This window comes from Meriones unguiculatus, chromosome 6 (genome assembly GCF_030254825.1).
Source record: "Meriones unguiculatus strain TT.TT164.6M chromosome 6, Bangor_MerUng_6.1, whole genome shotgun sequence".
Lineage (NCBI taxonomy): Eukaryota > Metazoa > Chordata > Mammalia > Rodentia > Muridae > Meriones > Meriones unguiculatus.
In genome coordinates, this window is record NC_083354.1 from 136,286,199 (window position 1) to 136,306,465 (window position 20,267).

Here is a 20,267-nt window from a genome sequence, read left to right on the forward strand (position 1 = left end):
ATGTACATTTTCATTATCTGTTCATCAGCTGGTGGACATCTAGGTGGTTTCCAGTTTCTGATAGTGTCAACAGGACAGCAATGATCACAGTGCACAATCATCTATCTTTGTAGTAAGATACGGAAATCTTTGGGTGCATGCTCAAGAGCGGTATATCTAGATATCACAGTAGGTCTATGGTTAAGCTTTCTGAGGCTCCTCCACACGCTGGTTTCAAAAGTGGCTGTACCAGTTTGCACTCCCTCCAGCAACGAGTGTCTCCCTTCTCCTGCATTCACAGCAGCATCTGCTGTTACTTGTTTTACTCATCTTGGCCATTCTGAGCGAGAGTAAGATGAAATCTCAGAGCAGTTTTACTTTGCATTTGTCTAAAGGCTAAGAATGGTGAACACTTAAAAACTGTGTCTCAGCCATTTGTGTCTCATCTTTTGGAAATTCTGTTTAGGTCCATGCCCTATTTTTTAATTAGGCTGTTTGTTTCCTTGATTTTTCAGGATTTTTTTTTTAGTTCTTTATATATTCTAGATACTAACCCTCTATCAGATTTATAATTGGTACAAAGATTTTTCTTATCCTGTAGGCTACCACTTTGCTTGAATGATGGTGTCCTTTGCTGTATAGGAGTATTTAGCTGCATTAAATCACATTTATTAATTAACTTTAAACCTTAGTACTTGTATTATCAGGGTCCTGTTCAGAAATTCCTTTCCTGTACCAGTGAAGTCAAACAAATTTCCTACTTTCTCTTCTGCTGGATTAAGGGTACCAGGTCCTATGTTGAGGTCCTTGATTCATTTAGAGTTGAGTCTTATGCAGTGTGAAAAATACTAATATATTTTCACTCTCTTAGATGCAACTATCCAGTTTGAGCACCACCACTTGTTGAAGATGTTGTCTTTTCCACAGTGTGTGTTTTTTGCTTCTTTGTGAAAAATCTTGTGTTAGTAGATTGTGGACTTATGTCCAGGTCTTCAATTCTATTCCATGGATCAACACGTCTGTTTTTATGCATATGGAAACCTACTACCATAGAAACTTCCTAAAATATATACATAAAGATATATAAGGAGTTAAAAGGGAGTTAGCATATCATGGATGGGTATAATACTAGACCTCATATGCTATCAAATAAAACACTCAGTACTAGGAATGGGCTGTATCTTTTTGAGAAGTTGGCCAATGGAGTTCCATAGATTCCCCAAACATTACAGGCTATTATTAACAGAAATCCTCCACACCTTAATGGTGGGACAATATTACTGAAGACACTACACACACACACACACACACACACATATTTACAACATAGAACATGGAAAAATCAAGCTACTACTCAATTGGAAACCTCGTTCTTTTCTGGCTAATGTGCATAGTGCTAGAACATGCTATACATGCTACTAGAATAGAAAAGCAATTATCAGTCTCACTCAGCTATGGACCCTTCGACCTACAATAACTTCCTGACTGCAAGTTATACCCACAGTATAATTAGTGGCACAGATGGCATGGAAATAAAAGACAGCTTTTGAAGTGAATTTAAGGCCTGATTCATGAGATGGAACTCATACCTGATACTGTTAATGAGGCCAAGAACGAGATAGGTTATGTGCCTAGGGAAAATCTACTACTATTATTCTGCTAAGCGAAAAGAGTGATAAAATGACTCCTGGTGACATATTTCTATACTCATATATCAAGGCTTTGCTCAACCCTCATCAGAGAAGCTCTTGGTCTTGCATTACCTGGTAATTAACACAGAAAAAAAATGTAACTATCAGGAAATATGTAGAAAATAAGAGACTTCAATATGCTTAGCCCAAAATAGCACAACTTTACTATCAAGTTTCAGGAAATGAGGTGTCAGAAAGATTATAAGAGAGCACCGACCCACTTACAAGAACTGTGACCCAGGTTTTGCCTGCCTACAAGATGTGAAGGGATAGGGATGGAACAGAGATTGAGAGAATGTCCAGCCAATGCCTGACCCAGGCATCTGGAGTCCATCTCATGGGGGAGAGCCAACCCCTGACACTATTGACAATACTCTGCTATGTTCTCAGATGGGAGCCTAGCATAGCTATCCTCTGAGAGGCTCCACCCAGCAGCAGATTGAAACAGATGTTGAGACTCACATCCAAACTTTGGGCAAAGCACAGGGAGTCTTATGGAAAGTGGGGGGAAGGATAGAAGGAACTGGAGGGGACAGGATCTTCACAAGAAGAGCCAACTAGCCGGGACCAGAGGGGCTTGTGGAGACTGAAGCACCAACCAAGGACCATGCATGGGCTGGACCAAGGCCCCCTACACAGACTTAGCCATTGGGTAGCTCAGGCTTCATGTGGGTTCCCTAGTAAGGAGAGAAGAGGCTGTCTCTGACATATACTTTGTTGCCTGCTTTTTGACCACTGCCTCCTGTAGCAGCTGCCTTGACAGGGCACAGAGAAGAAGATGCTCTCAATCTTTATGCAACTTGATGAACTGGGATAGGTTGGTAGGGGGTGCTTTTTTGAGGAGTAGGAAAGCAGGGAGAGGGGAGGAGAGAAGGAAGGTGGGACCAGGAAAAGAGGAAGGAAGGGGCTACTAGGCTACTATCAGGATGTAAAGCAAATCTACTTATCTATCTATCTATCTATCTATCTATCTATCTATCTATCTATCTATCTATCAAAGAAAGATTCAAGACCCAGAGATAGTGGACAACTTCAAGAAATAGCATAAAGATATAATAGGGCAGAAGCACAAAATCATGTATGAACCCACAAATATTGTAAAAGCAAACACAATACTTACATAGTCTCAATCCAGACAAAATCCACTGTCAATGAAGATATTCAAACTTGATAGCTGCTGGCAGAACCGGTTTTCTTCAATGTAGTGACACTGGATATATCAATTACACTCCAAGGTCAGGAGTAGTGGGCCACATAAATAGAATTCATGGGGTTCTCCCTCCTTTTTTTTCCTCCTCCCCTCTTTCCCTCCCTCCCTTCCTTCTTCTCTTACACTATTTCAGGAGGAAGAACATGGAGGCCCTGGAGCTGGAGTTTCTAGGGACCACGAGAGCAGCCCCTTCAGCAGGGCAGGCTGGCCTTGGCCCATCGTAAGCAGGGCAGACATTCAACCATGGGGACACAATTATAATGTTCCCAGAGGAATGTTTGAAGGAATATGATATGGTCAGGGGCATGGATGGAAGGAGAGGATTGGGGCAGTCCAGTTTCTCAAAATAAAAATACACTGTACTAAATTCCCCCCAAATTAATAAAACGTTATTTTAGAAATGAAAAAAATAAACCAATTAAAAAGGTAAACACTGAAAAATTAGAGAAAATTTTATTTTAAAAATCAGCTACTGGGCTGGAAGCTGATGTCCAAAGTGTAGCCACGGTTATTCTCCTTCATCTGAAGACACTTCAAACAGTAATGTGCTGAAGGGGTGGCTTCACAACTCGTGAAGCACAAAGGACAATGTGAGGACATTCTGACCAGACCATACACACAGATTTAGTGAGGGAGATGGGCATGCGGTAGAAACCTCTTCTACAGCTACATACTCACACTAGACCATGCCTCTAACCTGTTCTTATTACTTTTGAACACAGCTCATCCAGGCTCCACTGCTTTACATGACATGGGGCAACCACAAAAATCCCATTGGCAAACAGCATCTAAAGCCACGGGAAGGGACTTCACCCAGGCTCAGGGAGCTTACTATTCCACTTCATCCTTCAAAAATAAAAGGAAAAACCTCCCAGAGGCAAATAACATCGACTTCCTTTTTTCCCACAATTTATACATTTTATATCCCAAATGTAGCCCCCTCCCTCATCTCCTCCCAGTCCCATCTTTTCTCTCTCTTCCCCCCATTCCCTTCCCCTAGTCCACTGAAAGGGGGCTGTTTTCCCCTGCCATCTGACCCTAGCTTATCAGGTCTCATCAGGACTGCCTGGATCCTCCCCAAGTCTGTGGCCTGGCAAGGCTGCACCCCACAGGGGAGAGTGATCAACCGAGCAGACAACCGAGTTCATGACAGAGACTCCTCCTGCTCCCCTTACTAGGCAACCCACATGGAGACCGAGCTGCCTATGGGCTACATCTGAGCAGGAGTCTATCCATGCATGGTCCTTGGTCTCTGCAGGACTTCCTGGGCTCAGATTTTTTTGGCTCTGTTGTCCTTCTAATCCTCCCCTTCTTCCATAAGACTCCCTGTGCTCTGCCCAAAGTTTGGCTGTGAATCTCAAAACATCTGCTTCGATCCCCTGTTGGGTAGAGCCTTTCATATGTCCCGTGAGGTAGGATCCTGCCCTGTGTCCTCTCTTCACATAGATTTCTCTTTTTATTTTTTTTTTAAATTTATTACACTTTATTCATTTTGTATCCCAGCTGAAGCCCCCTCCCTTGCCCCCTTCAAATTCTGCCCTCCCTCCCTCTTCTTCTCCCATGACCCTCCCCAAGTCCACACATAAAGGAGGTCCTCCTCCCCTTCCCTCTGACCCTAGCCTATCAGGTCTCATGAGGACTGACTGCATTGTCTTTCTCTGTGGCCTCATAAGGCTGCTCCCCACCCCCCATAAGGGGAGGTGATCAAAGAGCCAGCCACTGAGTTCATGTAAGAGACAGCCCCTCTTCCCCTTACTAGGGAACCCACTTGGAGACTGAGCTGCCATGGGCTACATCTCTGCAGGGATTCTAGGTTATCTCCATGAATGGTCCTTGGCTAGAGTATCAGTCTCAGAAAATACCCCTGTGCCCAGATGTTTTGGTTCTGTTGCTGTCCTTGTGGAGCTCCTGTCCCCTTCAGGTCTTTTTATCTCCCCCTTCTTTCATAAGAGTCCCTGCACTCTGCCCAAAGTTTGGCTATGAGTCTCAGCATCTGCTTTAATACACTGCTGGGTAGAGTCTTTCAGAGGCCCTCTGTGGTCGACTCCTGCCTGTTGCTTGTTTTCTCCTTCTTCCAATGTCCATCCCATTTCTATAAGTGGTTATTAGACATATAATATAGGATGAACATACTAAAATCTGTTTTCTCCTTCTTCCGATGTCCATCCCATTTCTATAAGTGGTTATTAGACATATAATATAGGATGAACATACTAAAATCTGTATACCTAAAGAAGCTAAGCAAGAAGGAGGACCCTGGGTAAGATGCTCAATCCTCACCCAGAAAGGCAAACAGGATGCACATTGGTTTCTAACAGAGTCAAGAGAGAAGAAAAGAAGTGAGTGCGAGAACTCAGAGTCTCTCTGCTGTGCTGTTCTCAGACCTCCATGTAAATGAACCGATTATGTGGAGAAATGCAGTCATGCACAATTTCACAGCCTGACAAGGATTAGGGGGAAAAGAAAATGATTTTTCTGTTTGTTTGTTTGTTTGTTTTGCAAAATTAAAAACATTCTCCTTTAGAATGTGGCTTTCAGGCTGCACCCTGCAGACCCTGGGACACAGCCTAAGTAGCTTGAGGGCTTTTCACCCTGCAGGCTTCTGCTGGTATTGCCTGATGAACACAGGGTAATCTTAAAACGAGAATGCTAAAAAACTCTTGAATAATCTTACTGCTGATCCCAACAGATGCACTTCAGCAAATTTCCCTCCAGAACTGCTTTACATGCCACAGCTAGGGCAGGCCCATCAGTAAATCTGATGGAGACTTTTTTTCCCATACGGAGTGACACATTTACCCCTGAAGGGATCATCCATGGGAAAACAGTTCCAATTAAGATTGCTGTCACTCTGCTGCCTGGTTGGATGCTCAGGTCTCCAGAGAAAAGTGTTCTGTTGTGGGAACAAATATAATTCCAGCCAAAATAAAGTGCTACACGCATACTTCCCAGTAGGCTTCACGTTCAGTATGCCCTCTATGGTGATATTAAGAACTGACTACATGACAGGAGCAGTCATCAACACCCTGAAAATGTGTGAGTAAAGCTGCATACATACACATGTGAACTTATAAGAATCATATAAAAATCATGGAAAAAACCCTCCAATACGTAAGCATGATATAAACGTGGAAACTAAGAATTTCCTTTGATTTTCAACTCTTATCTGTATGAATAATTTATATGATTTCTGTTATATATATATAAATACATAAAATGGCAGTCAACATATATATATATACATATATAGTTTTCATTTGTGAGAATATCACATATTTTTAATTTCTAAAAGGATTACAAATGGTAACAGTTACAAAATATTTCCTGAGGTATATGACACTATAGCATTCGCTGGGTCAGAGAAAGGCAATTAGGCTGTGTGTCCCAAAAGGCACATTCCTTCCCGACCTCACAACGCCAGGGCTAGAGTTCTTGGCTAATGAAGAGAAGAGCAAGGTGATACCCAAACTAGTTTCCTTCCTCAGATGCTTATACACCTGGCTCATGGCTGAAAAAGTTAGCAATATTTAGCCATGAAACAGTTCAAGGAAGGCTACAGAGGTCTCTACTGTTTGGCAGGTCGATTCTCCTTCTGCTCTGGGCTTTTAGAGAGTCTCTATCAGGTTACAAGTGATAGAGCGAAACAGAGCTCTCTGGAAATGGACGTAGAACTAGCCATCCTCTGCACAGTGTAGCCATGACAGCACTGCCACTCAGTCAGACCTTCTGGGCATCGTAGCCAGAGCGCTCAACAGGAAACCTGGGGCCCTGAGTTCCATTAACTTGATCCTAGCACTAAGCTACTCAGTTCCTAGGGTCTATTCTGGAGCCATCAGGTTGGCTGTCCTACTTCCCAGTATTCTTTTCTTCATAAACTAGTTTCAATGTTATGTGCTCCTCACTATCAGATAAAGATTTTGTTTTTGTTTTTGCTTTTGTTTTGTCTGCCTGCCTGCCTGCCTGTCTGTCTGAAAACAATACCTGCCTGTTTCTGGGTGGCTGAGCACTTTTTCTAGTTGGGAATGAGATGCAGTATCCCCTGTTTTCCTCTCAGCTTTCTCATGTCTCTTCTATTCCAGACTGGTCTGAAACATGAGAAACTGAGATGGAAGTGGCCAGGAAACAGGAGCCATCTTCTTGCACACCACGGTAGGAAAAGCCAGTACTATCTTGGGTTCATTTTTCCTGCTTCTGAGGCAGATCTTCCTGGTGATAGTCTCCAAAGCAATGGCCTCCTCCCCAAAGAGGTTCTACCTGCTGCTGCCTCTGCCCCATGGCTGTCTCTGCTGAAATCCCAGCAACTGTTTGTGGCTGTGCAAGGACAACACATCCAAAGCCTTGCTCAAGCCATCTGCGAGCAATGTGTAGGCAGAGGAAGAACGCTCGCTACTGAGTGCAAGGACAAGCATGAGCTTGTAAGCCATGCATTTGGGAAGCCGCAGGAAGGGTGCACACATGTTCTGAGAAACTATTAGCATTGGGAGAAATTTTGACTTTGCTCAACACTTCCTGGATGAAATGTGTGGGACGATTTTAAGAAGGCTGTACTTAGAGTTGTGTGTAGGAGGGACACACACTGTTCACTTAGCAGTATTCATTCATCACTCCCACTCCGTACTCCAAGCTTCTCTCCAAGACAGCAGCAATTTTCAGACACTTAAAATACTTTCATTTTATACTATGCTTACTACAACTGGCTAAACTTATAATCAACTGTCATGAGCGCGGTATGTGTGTGATCATACACACAACTCTAAAGTGTATATATAAAAATACATCTTATACACACAATATATGTTTATATTTTATATCTATGAATATATAATGTATATATATATATATTTATGGTTAAAACTATCACTGGAAGTCCATAATGATCAATAACAATGAAGAAACTGAAAAAACCATGCTTTCACTTATACTATACAGTCCAGATTCCTCTCTGCTCAATTCTAATCTCAACTCCACAGTATGAGAAGTCACCTCTGCACGTTTCTCGAATACACTACAAGGCACAGGGCATTGCTTTGCCATCATTTGTATCCCAGCCTCAAGGCAAAGAGGGATTTACCACAGTCATTTTTTGAGACAACGTCTCACTATGTAAGTCTGAGTGACCTGGAATTTGTAATGTAGACCAGGCTAACCCTAACCCTAACCTCAGATACCCAGACATCCACCAGCCCCTCGGCCTCCTGGGTGCTGAGAGTAAAGGCGTGCATTACCACGCCTAACTACAAAGTCATTTTGATGGCTAAGAAACCAGGTCTTTGGATGATTTAAGAAACACTATCTCATTTTCCAGTTTGGAGCAGAGCAATGACAGAGAGAGAACAAGAATGAAAACTCGAATCTCACCAACACAGGAGGCACCCCGCCCCCACTCACGGCTAAAGAAATGGAGCTGTTTTCAAACATCTCTAAGTACTCCTGGCCTCTTTCAGTAAGATGCAACAAACATGACATGTCTCTTTCTTAATGACATTCAGAGAAAGACAACAGACTTGCAATTAGGAAGAGATTTTAACAAGTAGGTCAAAATACATGGCGGAAAGATTTTATTCAGTCCATTACACCTCTTTTGATTTTGCTGTTTTGTTTTATCTTGTTTGAGATCTCTACATTTGTTGGATCTCTCTATTTAGTCCCTGCCATCCTGGAATTTGTTATGTAGACCAAGCTAGCCCAGAACTCACAGTGATCCTCCTGTCTCTGTCTGAAATTAAAGGCTTATGCCACTATGCCCAGTAGATCTTGCTGCCTTTCAAGAGCTATCACCACATTCCTCAAAGTTGTTTTACAAATTAGGTCAAAGAATGCCCATAAAATGCACAGAACTGTGGCCTGGCTCCTCCACAGCCTGCCCTGTCAGGGCGCAGTTTAACAGCTGAGTTGATGCTCTGTTCCCCAGCCTCGTTAGCTCTCTGTGGATCCTCTCCGGAGCTGGCTTCTGGTCTCCAGAAAAACACAAGTTCAGGATAGGTCCACAGTCTTGCATTTCTTTCTTTTTTTTAAAAGTGTCATTATATTTGCTACGTATGTTTTTCTACTACAAACACCCTGGCCAAAAGCAACCTGAGGAAGAAAGGGTTCCCTTTATCTTACAGTTTACAGTCTACCCCGAGGGAAGGCCGGCAGGGTTGAGGAAGGAAGCTGGAGGTAGGAACGGAAGCAGAGTACAGGAAGAAATGCTGCTTGCTAGTTGTCTTGCTCTCCGTGGCTTACTCAGCCTGCTTTTTCTACCACCCCGTTCCACCTGCTCTGAGGTGGCACCAGCCTTGTGCTCTAGGTTTTCCCACATCAATCATTTATAAGGAAAATGTGCCCACAGAACAATCTGAGGGAGTATTGTGTCAATTAAGATTCTCCCTTCCAAAATGACTTTTGTTTGTGTCCAATTGACAGGAATTAACCAGTACAAACTGATCCCTTGGCAACTTGATGTAAGCACTCAAAACTGTTAAACCATGACCTTTTCCTTTCTTGTTTCTCTCTAAGATCTTATGTTAAAATCCATTATAAAACATAGTATAACTTTGCAAGTCCCGCTTTAAAAATTTTAGTCTCTCAAAGTGTCCATCTCTTTAAAGCTCCAAAGTATCTCAACTGTGGGCCATTTGTGTTAAGCATCTGTGGTACCTGGTCATTTGGAGCCCAAGAATCAGTTGTAATTGACAATAGACCAGAACCACTAAAGTAAAACCTTTGCTTTGCTGGGACAATGGATGCTGCTGGTCTGCTGGGGCTGAAGAGTCATCTGTGATTAAGAAGAGACTAGCAACTTTGAAGTACAATATTCCAGGAAATGTTTCCTAAGGGTCAGCACACAGAAGCTGTATTCTAGAGGCAGCCAAGGCTGTACCTCATGCTGGATAACGTGGTATTCTGAGAGTAACCCGGGCAGTACTGGCTTTGAAGGCATGAAGGGGACATGGAGGGAAGCTGAGGCTAGTTACCATGTGACAGGGCAGGAGTCCCTAAAGCCCAGGAGAGGCTGTTGCTGAAAGTGCAGACCACTTGCAGCAGGAGAACCCAGAATTGTGGATATTTTAAAAATACTGAATTTTTAAAGTGTTTGAATTTGTAAATACTGTAGGACTTTTTAGTTTGTAATATGCTTTATATTGTGATTTTTATTAATATGAGATCTTGGGGACAATCTGAAAATGAAAGGTTACTGTTAAATAGAGTGTGTTAAGTTAACAAGTAGCTAATTGTGTTGGCTAATCTAATGTCAGCTTGACACAGGTAAGAGGAGGGAGCAACAACTAAGAAAATGGCTCTATAAGAGCAGGCTGTATGCAAGCCTATGAGGTATTTTCTCAATTAGTGATTGATGGCGGAGGGCTTCACCTCCTTGTGGATGGTGTCACTACTGGGTTGGCCCTGAGTTCTGTAAGAAAGCAGGCTGAGTAAGCCATGGAGAATAAGGCACCAAGCAGCACTGTTCCAAGACTTTCGCATCAGGTTCTGCCTTCAGGTTCCTACCCTATTTGAGTTTCTGGCCTGACTGCCTCCTATGATGAACTGTGTTATAGCTGAGTAAGCCAAATAAACCTTCTCCTTCACAGCTTGCTTTTAGTTCTTGATCACACCAACAGTAACCCTAACTAAGACAACTGTTTAGATATTTTTCTTTGTGACTATAGGCCTTGTTGACTCTATCACTGGACTGGAGCTCTTGCCATGTTTTGCTCTTGTTTTTCCTTATGACAGTTTTTCTTTTTTTTTGGATCATTGAGAAAAGCATCTTAACAATCACATAGCTCAGTCTGCTGGATAACTCAAAAAAATCAAGACTATTTATGTTTTTTTCTTCAGTTATAATATTGAGCAGATGTGAATTTTTCAAACACTAACATGAGAAACATGTGAAGCAAGTAAATCTTATCCATTGATGATCATTTCCGTTGCTTAGGCACAGTTAATAGGCAAAGCTGCGCGTCACACTTGGCACCATACCTGTCCTGTGTATGCAAACTCCAGAGCCTGCTGTAAGCCCAGGCTGGTCACGCCACGAAGATTCACTTCATCGGCTCCACTCTCCACCATACAAAGACTGAACATTGCCTGGAACAAGGAAAGTGGAAAAGAAAAGACTGAATCATGGGGTCTAACGAGCAAGAGAGAAAGTTTCTCTAGTTTTCTAGAGAAACCAGGAAACAGACGTGTTCAGTTAATTCATGTAATTTTGGTTTCTGAAACACTTCCACAAAGCTTCATTTGCACAAGCCTCTGCAGCCTTCTCATAGCTTCACAGTACAGCAAACACGCGTGTGCGTGCGAGCACACACACACACACACACACACACACACACACGTGAAACTCTCAGCATACTCATCCAGCATTCAGGCTCACTGAACTCATCTTCTCTCTCTGGGCGGAATGTTCAGGATGACTACACCGCACGGGACATTCTGCCCAAGGGATGTGAAGAGCCAAGTCTTCTCTGATGACAACACCTCTATGTCGCTCCTTTGTCCGCCGTACCCCGTTAAGGGTTGTACACACCCACTTAGTCACTTCAAAGCAATTCCAGTTATCAGACCAACTGGCATGGAATCACAGACCAGCCTCATGGGGGTTGTGACAGCTCTATCAAAAGCTTCACTCCATCACGCTATTCAAGCATCTATATCATCGGACATCACAATAAAAATATATTTATTCAGTGCAATAAAATATATTGAGAGGAGCCATGGGCACATTATTTTTATTATATTGTTGTAATTTTTATTTTAGCATTAGGTACTGTTGTTAAGCTCTTACTACACCTAACTTACAGATTAAACTTTTCATAGCTTGTTTATATGAGAAAAATAAGAGACTATACAGGATTTAACACTATATATGATTTCAGGCATCTGCTTATAGTTTTTTAAATATGGTCCTCATTGATTAGGGAGGACTAATACAAATAAAATGAAATCTACACCCCATAGGGAAATCAGCATATCCATACCCACTACAACATTATTCATGAAAGCCAACGTATAGAAACAACTGAAAAAAATGATGGATAAAGAAAATACATATGCAAAGGGAAACTACTCAGCCTCTGAATAGAAGGAAATCTCATTTTACACAACCTAGAGAAATAAACCAAAAACAAACAACAAAGCTCTAATTCATAAATGGAACCTTAATAGTGAAATCCTGGTGAAGAAGGCAGAACGGTGTTATCAGGGCCGGGATGAGGAGAAAGTGGGGAGACAGGAGTCAAAGAGTATAAAATTTCACTTACTCAAAAGGAAAGCATTCTCGGGAGCTGATTCACAGCAATGATACTACGATATATTGTATCACTGAGATTTACCAAAAATTTAAGTGGACAAACTCAAAGGGGAGAGAAGAGGGAGCAAGCGTTTAACACCCCAGTCAGGAATGGGGCTAAAACTGTTTCCATTTTGGGGGAAGGAATGGAAGAACAGTTTGCTGGAGAAGAGAACAACATACTGCCTATGATCTTCACCCCTCCCTCAGCTCCTCCAAACACAACCCTCGAGGCTTACCCTGGCCTTTGCAGGAGACAATCTGCTAAGGCCTCCCTTCCTCTCTCCCCCATCTCCACTGGCTCACACACATCTTCCCTCCTAACTCCCCTCTGCCTGTTCATTGCTCTGTCCCAGCCCCCAACTCCAACAGGCTTTCTTAAGAACACATGGGTCATTTTAGCCAGCAAAGCCGGTGGGCTAATTGAAGATCTTCAGCTCTCCCTTCATTCCTCTAGGTCAAACCCACCAGTCTCCTCTCAATCTCTATAGCAGACAACCCTCTGTGATCTTCTCATTCTCTGTCTCCATTCTCAGGGGACAAGGCAGATCCTGGTGGGACACTACCCTGCTTTCTTCTTTCCTGTGAATTCACTCAGTCCCCTCAACTTAACAAATCCCCATTCCTAAGGGTCAGCTTCCAATATCTCGAAACATATTTTACCTGGACCTCCTAGTGGACACACCTGTCAGGATCCCAGAAGAATTTTCCTTCCCCACAACACACACCCACCACACTCACCTGAGAACCAGAGAAAAATCAGAAACCAAGGAACAGAACAGTCACCAACAAACGCATGAACAGATGTCAATGCCTAGAATTGCAATCTTCCCATACCGAGATGCCTAAACTCAAGCATAAAAACACAATCCATAACAGCCAGGAAACCTGTACCACAGCAGGCCTTGAGTATTGCAACATACCTGAAGCACAAGACAAAGACTGTGAAACAGCTTGCATGAAAATGGTAGAGGTTCTTAAACAGTAAATGAGTAAATCTCTTGAAGAAATCTATGAAAACATGAACAAACACTGGAAGGAAACCAATAAAATCATTCAAGACAAAAAAAAAATCATTTAAGACCTGAAAATGGAAATAAAATCAATAAAGAAAATCCAAACTGAGGTAAATCTGGAAATGAAAACTTTAGAAACTTGAAGAGGAAATTCAGAGACAAACTTCATCACTATAATGCAGAAGATGGAAGAGACTATCAGGGATTGAAGACATAAGATAAATAAATATCTCAATCAAAGAAAACAGTAAACCAAAAAAAAAAAAAAAATCTGGAACTCCATGAAAAAAGACCATATCTAGGACTAATAGAAACAGAGGAAGGAGAAGAAACATAAGGTCAAGGGCACACAAAATATTTTCAACAAAATAATAGAATAATTTCCTAACCTAAAGAAGGACATGTCTATCAAGGTTCAAGAGTCATACAGACCAAATAAACTGTCCCAGTAAATACAGGTCTCAGAACACAATAACTGAAACACTAAATGTAAAGGACAATGAAAGAGCATTAAAATCTGCAAGGAAAAAAGACCAAGTAACTATAAAGGTAGACTGATTAGAGTAACACCTGGCTTCTCCATGGAGACTCTAAAGCCAGAATGACCTACACAAGCGTGCTGCAGACTCTGAGACCACAAACGCCCACTCAGACTGCTACACCCAGCAAAATTTTCAATCACCATAGATGAAGAAAGTAAGACATTCTATGATAAAGCCAAACCTAAGCAATATCTACCTATAGATCGAGCCCTACAAAAGACACTAGGAGGAAAAATCTAACCTAAAGAGCTTGTCTAAACCCAAGGAAACACAAGGCATAAATAATCCCAGAGAACAAATCAAAAGAAAGGAAACTCTCTTTCTCTCTTACACACACACACACACACACACACACACACACACACACCAATACCTCCACGGCCAACAACAAAAAAGGAATCAACAAGCACTGCTCACTGATAAATCTCAACATCTATGATCTTAATTCCCCAGTAGAAGGACGCAGACAAACAAAATAGATGTGAAAACAGGATCCATCCTTCTTCTCCATCCAAGAAACACACCTAAACTTCAATAACAGACTTCACCTCAGGGTAAAAGAATGGAAAAGGGAAATCCAAGCAAATAGACCTAAGAAGCAAGCCTCTGTGTCCATCTTAATATCTGACAAAATAGGCTTCAAGCAAAAACTAATTAGAAGAGATAGGGAAGGATACTCCATACTCATCAATGGAAAAATCTTCCAAGAAGACATTTCAATTCTAAATATTTGTGCCCCAAGTACAAGAGAAACCAAGTTTTGTAAAAAGAAAAAAAAAAGTACTACAGCTTAAATCACATAGTGACTATCACACACTGATACTGGGAGACTTCAATACCCCCACTCTCACCAATAGATAGTCATCTAAATGAAACCTGCACAGAGAAATGCTTATGTTAGCTAATGTTATAGGCCTAACATATTTACAGAACATTTTACCCAATTACAAGAGAATATACCTTCTTTTCAGCACCTCATAGAACTGTCTCCAAAACTGACCTTACACTGGGACTCAAAGCAAGTCTCAGCAGATATGAGAAAATTGAAATTATACCATGCATTCTTCTTGACACAGGGGTTAGCATAGAATCAACAGAACGTTTATAAACTCATGGAAACCGGACAACACAAATAAGTCAAGAAAGAAACTGAAGACTTTCCAGAATTGAAAAAAAAATGAATACACAGCATACCAACACTTATGAGACACAATGGAGGTGGTTCTAAAAGGCAAGTTAATAGCACTAAGTGCCAACATTAAAAAAAAAAAAAAGAAAAGAAAAGGTTTTATACTAATAGCGGCACACTTGAAAGCTTTAGAACGAAAAGAAGAAATCACACCCGGAAGGCCAAGATGGCAAGAAACACAAATTCAGGGCTGACATCCATGAAACTGAAGCAAACAAACAAAACAATGAACAGTGAAACAAAGAGTTGGTTCTTCAAGAAAGTCAGAAATATTGACAAATCCTTGTCAAAAGTAACTAAAAGACAGAGATAGAACATACAAATTAACAAAAAATTATAATTAAAAGGAGCATAACAACAGGTACTGAGGAAATCCAGAGAATCATAATGACACACTTTCAAAACTTGTACTCCACCAAATTGTAAAATCTAAAACAAACTGAAAATTTTCTATGTACACACTACTACCAAAGTTAAATAATATGAGCTAAGCAATTTATCATTCTTTTAAGTTAACTTTTATTTGAAATTATTATTCCCCACATGTATTTTAGGATTCTATACTATACAATAACCCCCACAACCAATGTCCCAATACCAAAACTTCTAACAGCAAGTTATACAATTGTTCTAGGTAATAAATAAATGTTGTCCTTCAGTGATTAAGGGAATGCTTAACTTTCCATTAATTTAGCACAAAAATCACACTTTAAGTTTATAAGGCTTAACATATAACTTCAAATAAAACATGTCTTATAGAAATTACAAGATTTTAATTTCTAAAAGGTGACTTAGTTTTTAGGTTCAAAGTTACATTCTTTCAAAAAAAAAAAAAAAAAGTCCCGTATTTCCTCCTACAGCATCAGACTTTCTACACTCAACTGCTGGACTGTCCATGCGACTCCAGACACACCTGACATGACTGATGTACTTAAAGTCTCATTGATCTTCCCTCAAAGAAGGTTACGAAACAGTTCATCATGGCCACAGATTTCTAATGTGTCTCATCTGTCACAAAAGCTTTCAAAAGCTCGTCTGTCCTCATGGAAGGAGCTAATCTTCGCAAAGGCGAAGAACGCAAGGCTAACACTGCACTCCTCTACACTCTGTTAACCATCCGAACGACAACGACACCTTACGAGCATAGCCAGGGGCAGAACACAGCAACAAACTGGCCACGCATGGATTAAACAAACCAGGGATTTTTTTCCTAGGGACACTGGAAATCAATAGCGTCTTGGGCTACAGGAACACGATCTTGACTGTGACCTGTGGCGACTGTAGTAAGAAGGCGACCTTCTTCTGTACCAGGAATCATACTCTTCACATCTATTTAGTAAAACTCTCGTCACCTCCCTCTGCGTCCGCCCACCTCCTCCTCCTCCACCGCTATGAGTTGGTCTGCCCGTGTAAATGCCTGGTGTAGCTGTGTGAGCTCTCTTGGTGACATCCTGCTCATCTCATCTGCCTTTCCGTGGCCTCCTCTCAAATACACAAAAGCAAATCCCCGTGACCTCCCCGCTCGCTGATCATAAGCCACACTGACACCACTCAATGTCCACATCGAGAACCAGGCACCTCGGCGGCTGGACAGCTGGCTCCCCACCGCGGACGCTCTCGCTCTCGAGTGTAGGGCCTACTTCGTCTCCTAGGAGGGCGGGATCGAGCGCAGCGTCTGCGAGGATGCCTCACGTGAACTCACACGGATGGGCGCAGCATGCAGAGGGCCGGCGCTGCTCGCACGGTCCCTTGCTGATACGTTATGGCTTCCAGCTCAGTGTTCTTGTGGATTCCTGAGTGTGGAAGTGATTATGTCTCTGTTTCTTCTGCCTTCTTTTGCACTCTTCCTTCTGTTTGCTCTAATTCAGATTTAGTTGTGTTTTTCTTTTGCTATCTTATTTTATTTCATATCTTTTTTGTTTTTTATTGTGTTTTATAATCCTGTTTGTTTTCTAATTAGAGATAGAAAGGGAGTAGATCTAGATTGGAGTAGAGGTAAAGATGAACTGAGAGAAGTAGAGAAAGGGGAAATTTTAATCAAGATAAATCATGTAAGAAAAATATCTTTTTAATGAAAGGGAAATATTCAAAAGACAAAAAAAGAAGAACATATTGCTATTCCAAAGTACTCAAGTTCAGTACCCAGCAGCCTAGTCAGGTGGCTCACAACCGCTTGTAACTTCATCCAGCAGATTAGACACCCTCTTGTAGCCTACACAGACACCTGCACTCATGTGTACAAACACACACACACTAAATATTATTTTTTTCTCATTGATGCAAAATCGCAAGAGGTTTATTTTAACTACTGCACAATGGGGTCACCCCTGCCAGTCAGCAAAGAGTGGCCCTGGGAGGCAAAGGCCTTGCGTTTATTTTATTTTATTTTATTTTTAATTTTATTTTTCTCATTAGTTACATTTTGTTAATTCTGTATCCCAGCTGTATCTCTCATTCCCTCCCCAATCCCACCCTCCCTCCCTCATCTCCTCCCTGCCCCTTTCCAAGTCCACTGATAGGGGAGGACCTCCTCCCCTTTCATATGACTCCGTTTTGTCAGGTATTTTCAGGACTGGCTGCAAAGTCCTCCTCTGTGGCCTAACAGTACTGTTCCTCCCTTAGGAGGTGGGGAGGTCAAAGAGCCAGTCAATGAGTTCCTGTTAGTAATAGTCCTTGTTCCCCTTACTATGGGAAACCAATTGATTACTGAGCTATCACGGGTCACATCCAAGCAGAGGTTCTAGGTTTTATCCTCTCATGGTCTTTGGTTGAATGTCAGTCTCAGAAAAGACCCTGTGCCCAGATATGTTTGGTCCTTGTGGAGCTCCTATCCTTTCCACATCAAACTCCCCTTCTTTCATATGATTCCCTGCACTCTGCCGAAGGTTTGGTTATGAGTCTTAATATCTGCTTTGATACACTGCTAGGTAGAGTCTTTCCGATGCTTTCTGCGGTAGACTCCTGTCATATGTTCAATGCATATCCCATTTGTCTTTCTAAATGAGGATTGATCATCATACCCCATGTCCGCTTTCTTGATTATCTTCTTTAGGTGTATAGATTTCATTATGTTTATCATATCTTTTAGGTCTATATAAGCGAGTATATTCCATGTTTGTCTTTCTCCTTCTGGGATACTTCACTCAGAATGATCTTTTCTAGATCCCACCATTTGCCTGCACATTTCATGATTTCCTCTTTTTTGATTGCTGAGTAGTATTCCATTGTGTAAAAATACCACAATTTCTGAACCCATTCCACCGTTGATGGACATCTGGGTTGTTTCCAGGTTCTGGCTATTACAAATAAAGCTGCTACAAACATGGTTGAACAAATGTCCTTATTGTGTACTTGAGCAAATTTTGGGTATATGCCTAGCAGTGGTATAGCTGGGTCTTGAGGAAGCACTATTTCTAATTGTCTGAGAAAGCGCCAGATTGACTTCCAAAGTGGTTGTACCAGTTTACAGTCCCACCAGCAATGGAGGAGGGTTCCCCTTTCTCCACAACCTCTCCAGCATGCTAAATATAATAAAATAATTTTAATTGTATTCATTTTAATGAACTTGATGACTACAAGCTAATAAGACATGTTCTTAATAAAATTTATATTCTGTAATAACAAAGAAACTATCAAATTTCTTTTCCATATTTTTTAGAGGAAATAACACAACTGGAAAATCAGGGTTGCTATATATAAAAACAACTAATAGTTACCTTTAGAATTTATGAATTTGTTTATGTATTTATAAGATAGTATGATATTTTGTCTTAGTTATCATTACCATTGTAATGATAAAACAACAGATCAAAAGAAAGTTGAGGAGGAAAAGCTTTATTCGGCTTACACCTCCACATTAAAGGAAATCAGGACAGAAACTCAAAACTGGGAGGAACCTGGAGGTAGCAGCTGATGAAGTCATGGAGGGGTGCAGCCTGCTAGCTTGCCCCCATGACCTGCCTTCTCATAGAACCCAGGACCATCAGCCCAGGGATGGATCCACCCAGGGATGGCTGGGCCCTCTCTAATTAATAAACAACTAGAATTCAAGGCAAGTCTTGGTCTACATAGTGAGTTCACTCAAGAAAAGAGAAAGTACTTCAATGTTACAAATGTAATATTATCAAAATTTTTAAAAATATGTGACTACTAAGTCCTGATCAACACGACTTTAATAAACTTAGAAAGCATGCCAATTAGGAAGAGTATTGTCAGATAGTACCAACAGGAGGAAGAACATGCTGCCGGACCCTGGGAAACCTCAGCTGCCCAGAGTAGCTGAGCCTGTGAAAGAGCATCTGCACAACAGCTAGGGTCCAACATGAGGAGAAAAGTCCTAAAATTTAGGGCTGATGTTCTCGAAAGGTAAGCTGCAGTCTCTGTGAGGAGAGGCACTATGTCCTCTTTACTGTGGCAAGTTTCTGTCAGAGCCTAGAACTGTTGCCTTCAATAAGCACAGGTAAATGAAAAAACAAGCCAACACATTTCTCAAAAAACTCCACACAAATGATCTGCTCTTCTAGTGTCAAAAGCAAGGAGAATGTGTTCTAAGAAAATATTTCTACATGTTAGATACGGACATATAAAAGTTGTACTTGTTAGAAAGAACATCTACCATAGCTACACACCTGAAGCAAGTTCCAAGTTAGACATTTAGAGACAAAACACTCAAAAAAAAAACAAAAAACAAAAAACAAAAAAACATATGGCCACAACATTCTGCCAATGCTGGGAGACAGTTCTGATGAGAAGTATGAAAACACAGAGCAGACTCTTGTTTGGTTCACACTGTCTTGCGCCTGGGAGAGCCTTGGCCAGGCTGAGATTTTCAGTCTTCACAGCTTACTTTTGCCTGAAAATGTGCTGCCATAACTATAAATCTTTCTAATTGAGAACCCATTTTGTGGGAATGTGGTCAACTTGCAGTGCATTCCACAGAGGGAGCTGTGGGTTTATGATGCATTATTCTTTCTTTATTCACATGGAAGCGACACAAATTGAGTTCTAAAATCACAGTCCTTGAATTAAGCTGTCCTGGACCACATTGGTTGTCATTTAGTCACAAGACGAACTACAACCACACCAAAGACAGTGCATAGGCCTCAAGACTGACAGAAATTGCCACCTTCACTGATTAGTAAGATGGCAAGTGACAGATGTGTTGTCACACTGTACTCAAAGATGCTGAAATATGGTGGCTTTTACTTGGTAAACTCTGCAGCTTTGCTGCTGGCACCGTGTGTGGGCAACACATACTTATTAGCAATCGAAATAATCCGATGGGCAAAATAACTAAATTGTTGAGAGGACACAATTATGTCTTTCATGACAGTGAGATGAAAGTAAACTATGCTTTAGGAAGCCAC

At 41.4% G+C, this 20,267-nt stretch overlaps 1 protein-coding gene across 4 annotated transcripts in view; it reads right to left on the minus strand.

Moving 5' to 3' along the window:
- The window catches only part of Klhl32 (kelch like family member 32), a 210,721-nt gene that overhangs the window by 109,193 nt on the left and 81,261 nt on the right, over positions 1-20,267 (minus strand). For 3 of the 4 annotated variants that reach the window (XM_060386069.1, XM_060386068.1, XM_060386072.1), the window contains exon 4: positions 10,843-10,950. In XM_060386069.1, the coding sequence (XP_060242052.1) occupies positions 10,843-10,950 (108 nt within the window). Of the gene's footprint in view, positions 1-10,842; positions 10,957-20,267 lie in introns of those variants that run through there. The other variant, XM_060386070.1, reaches the window with a different exon arrangement.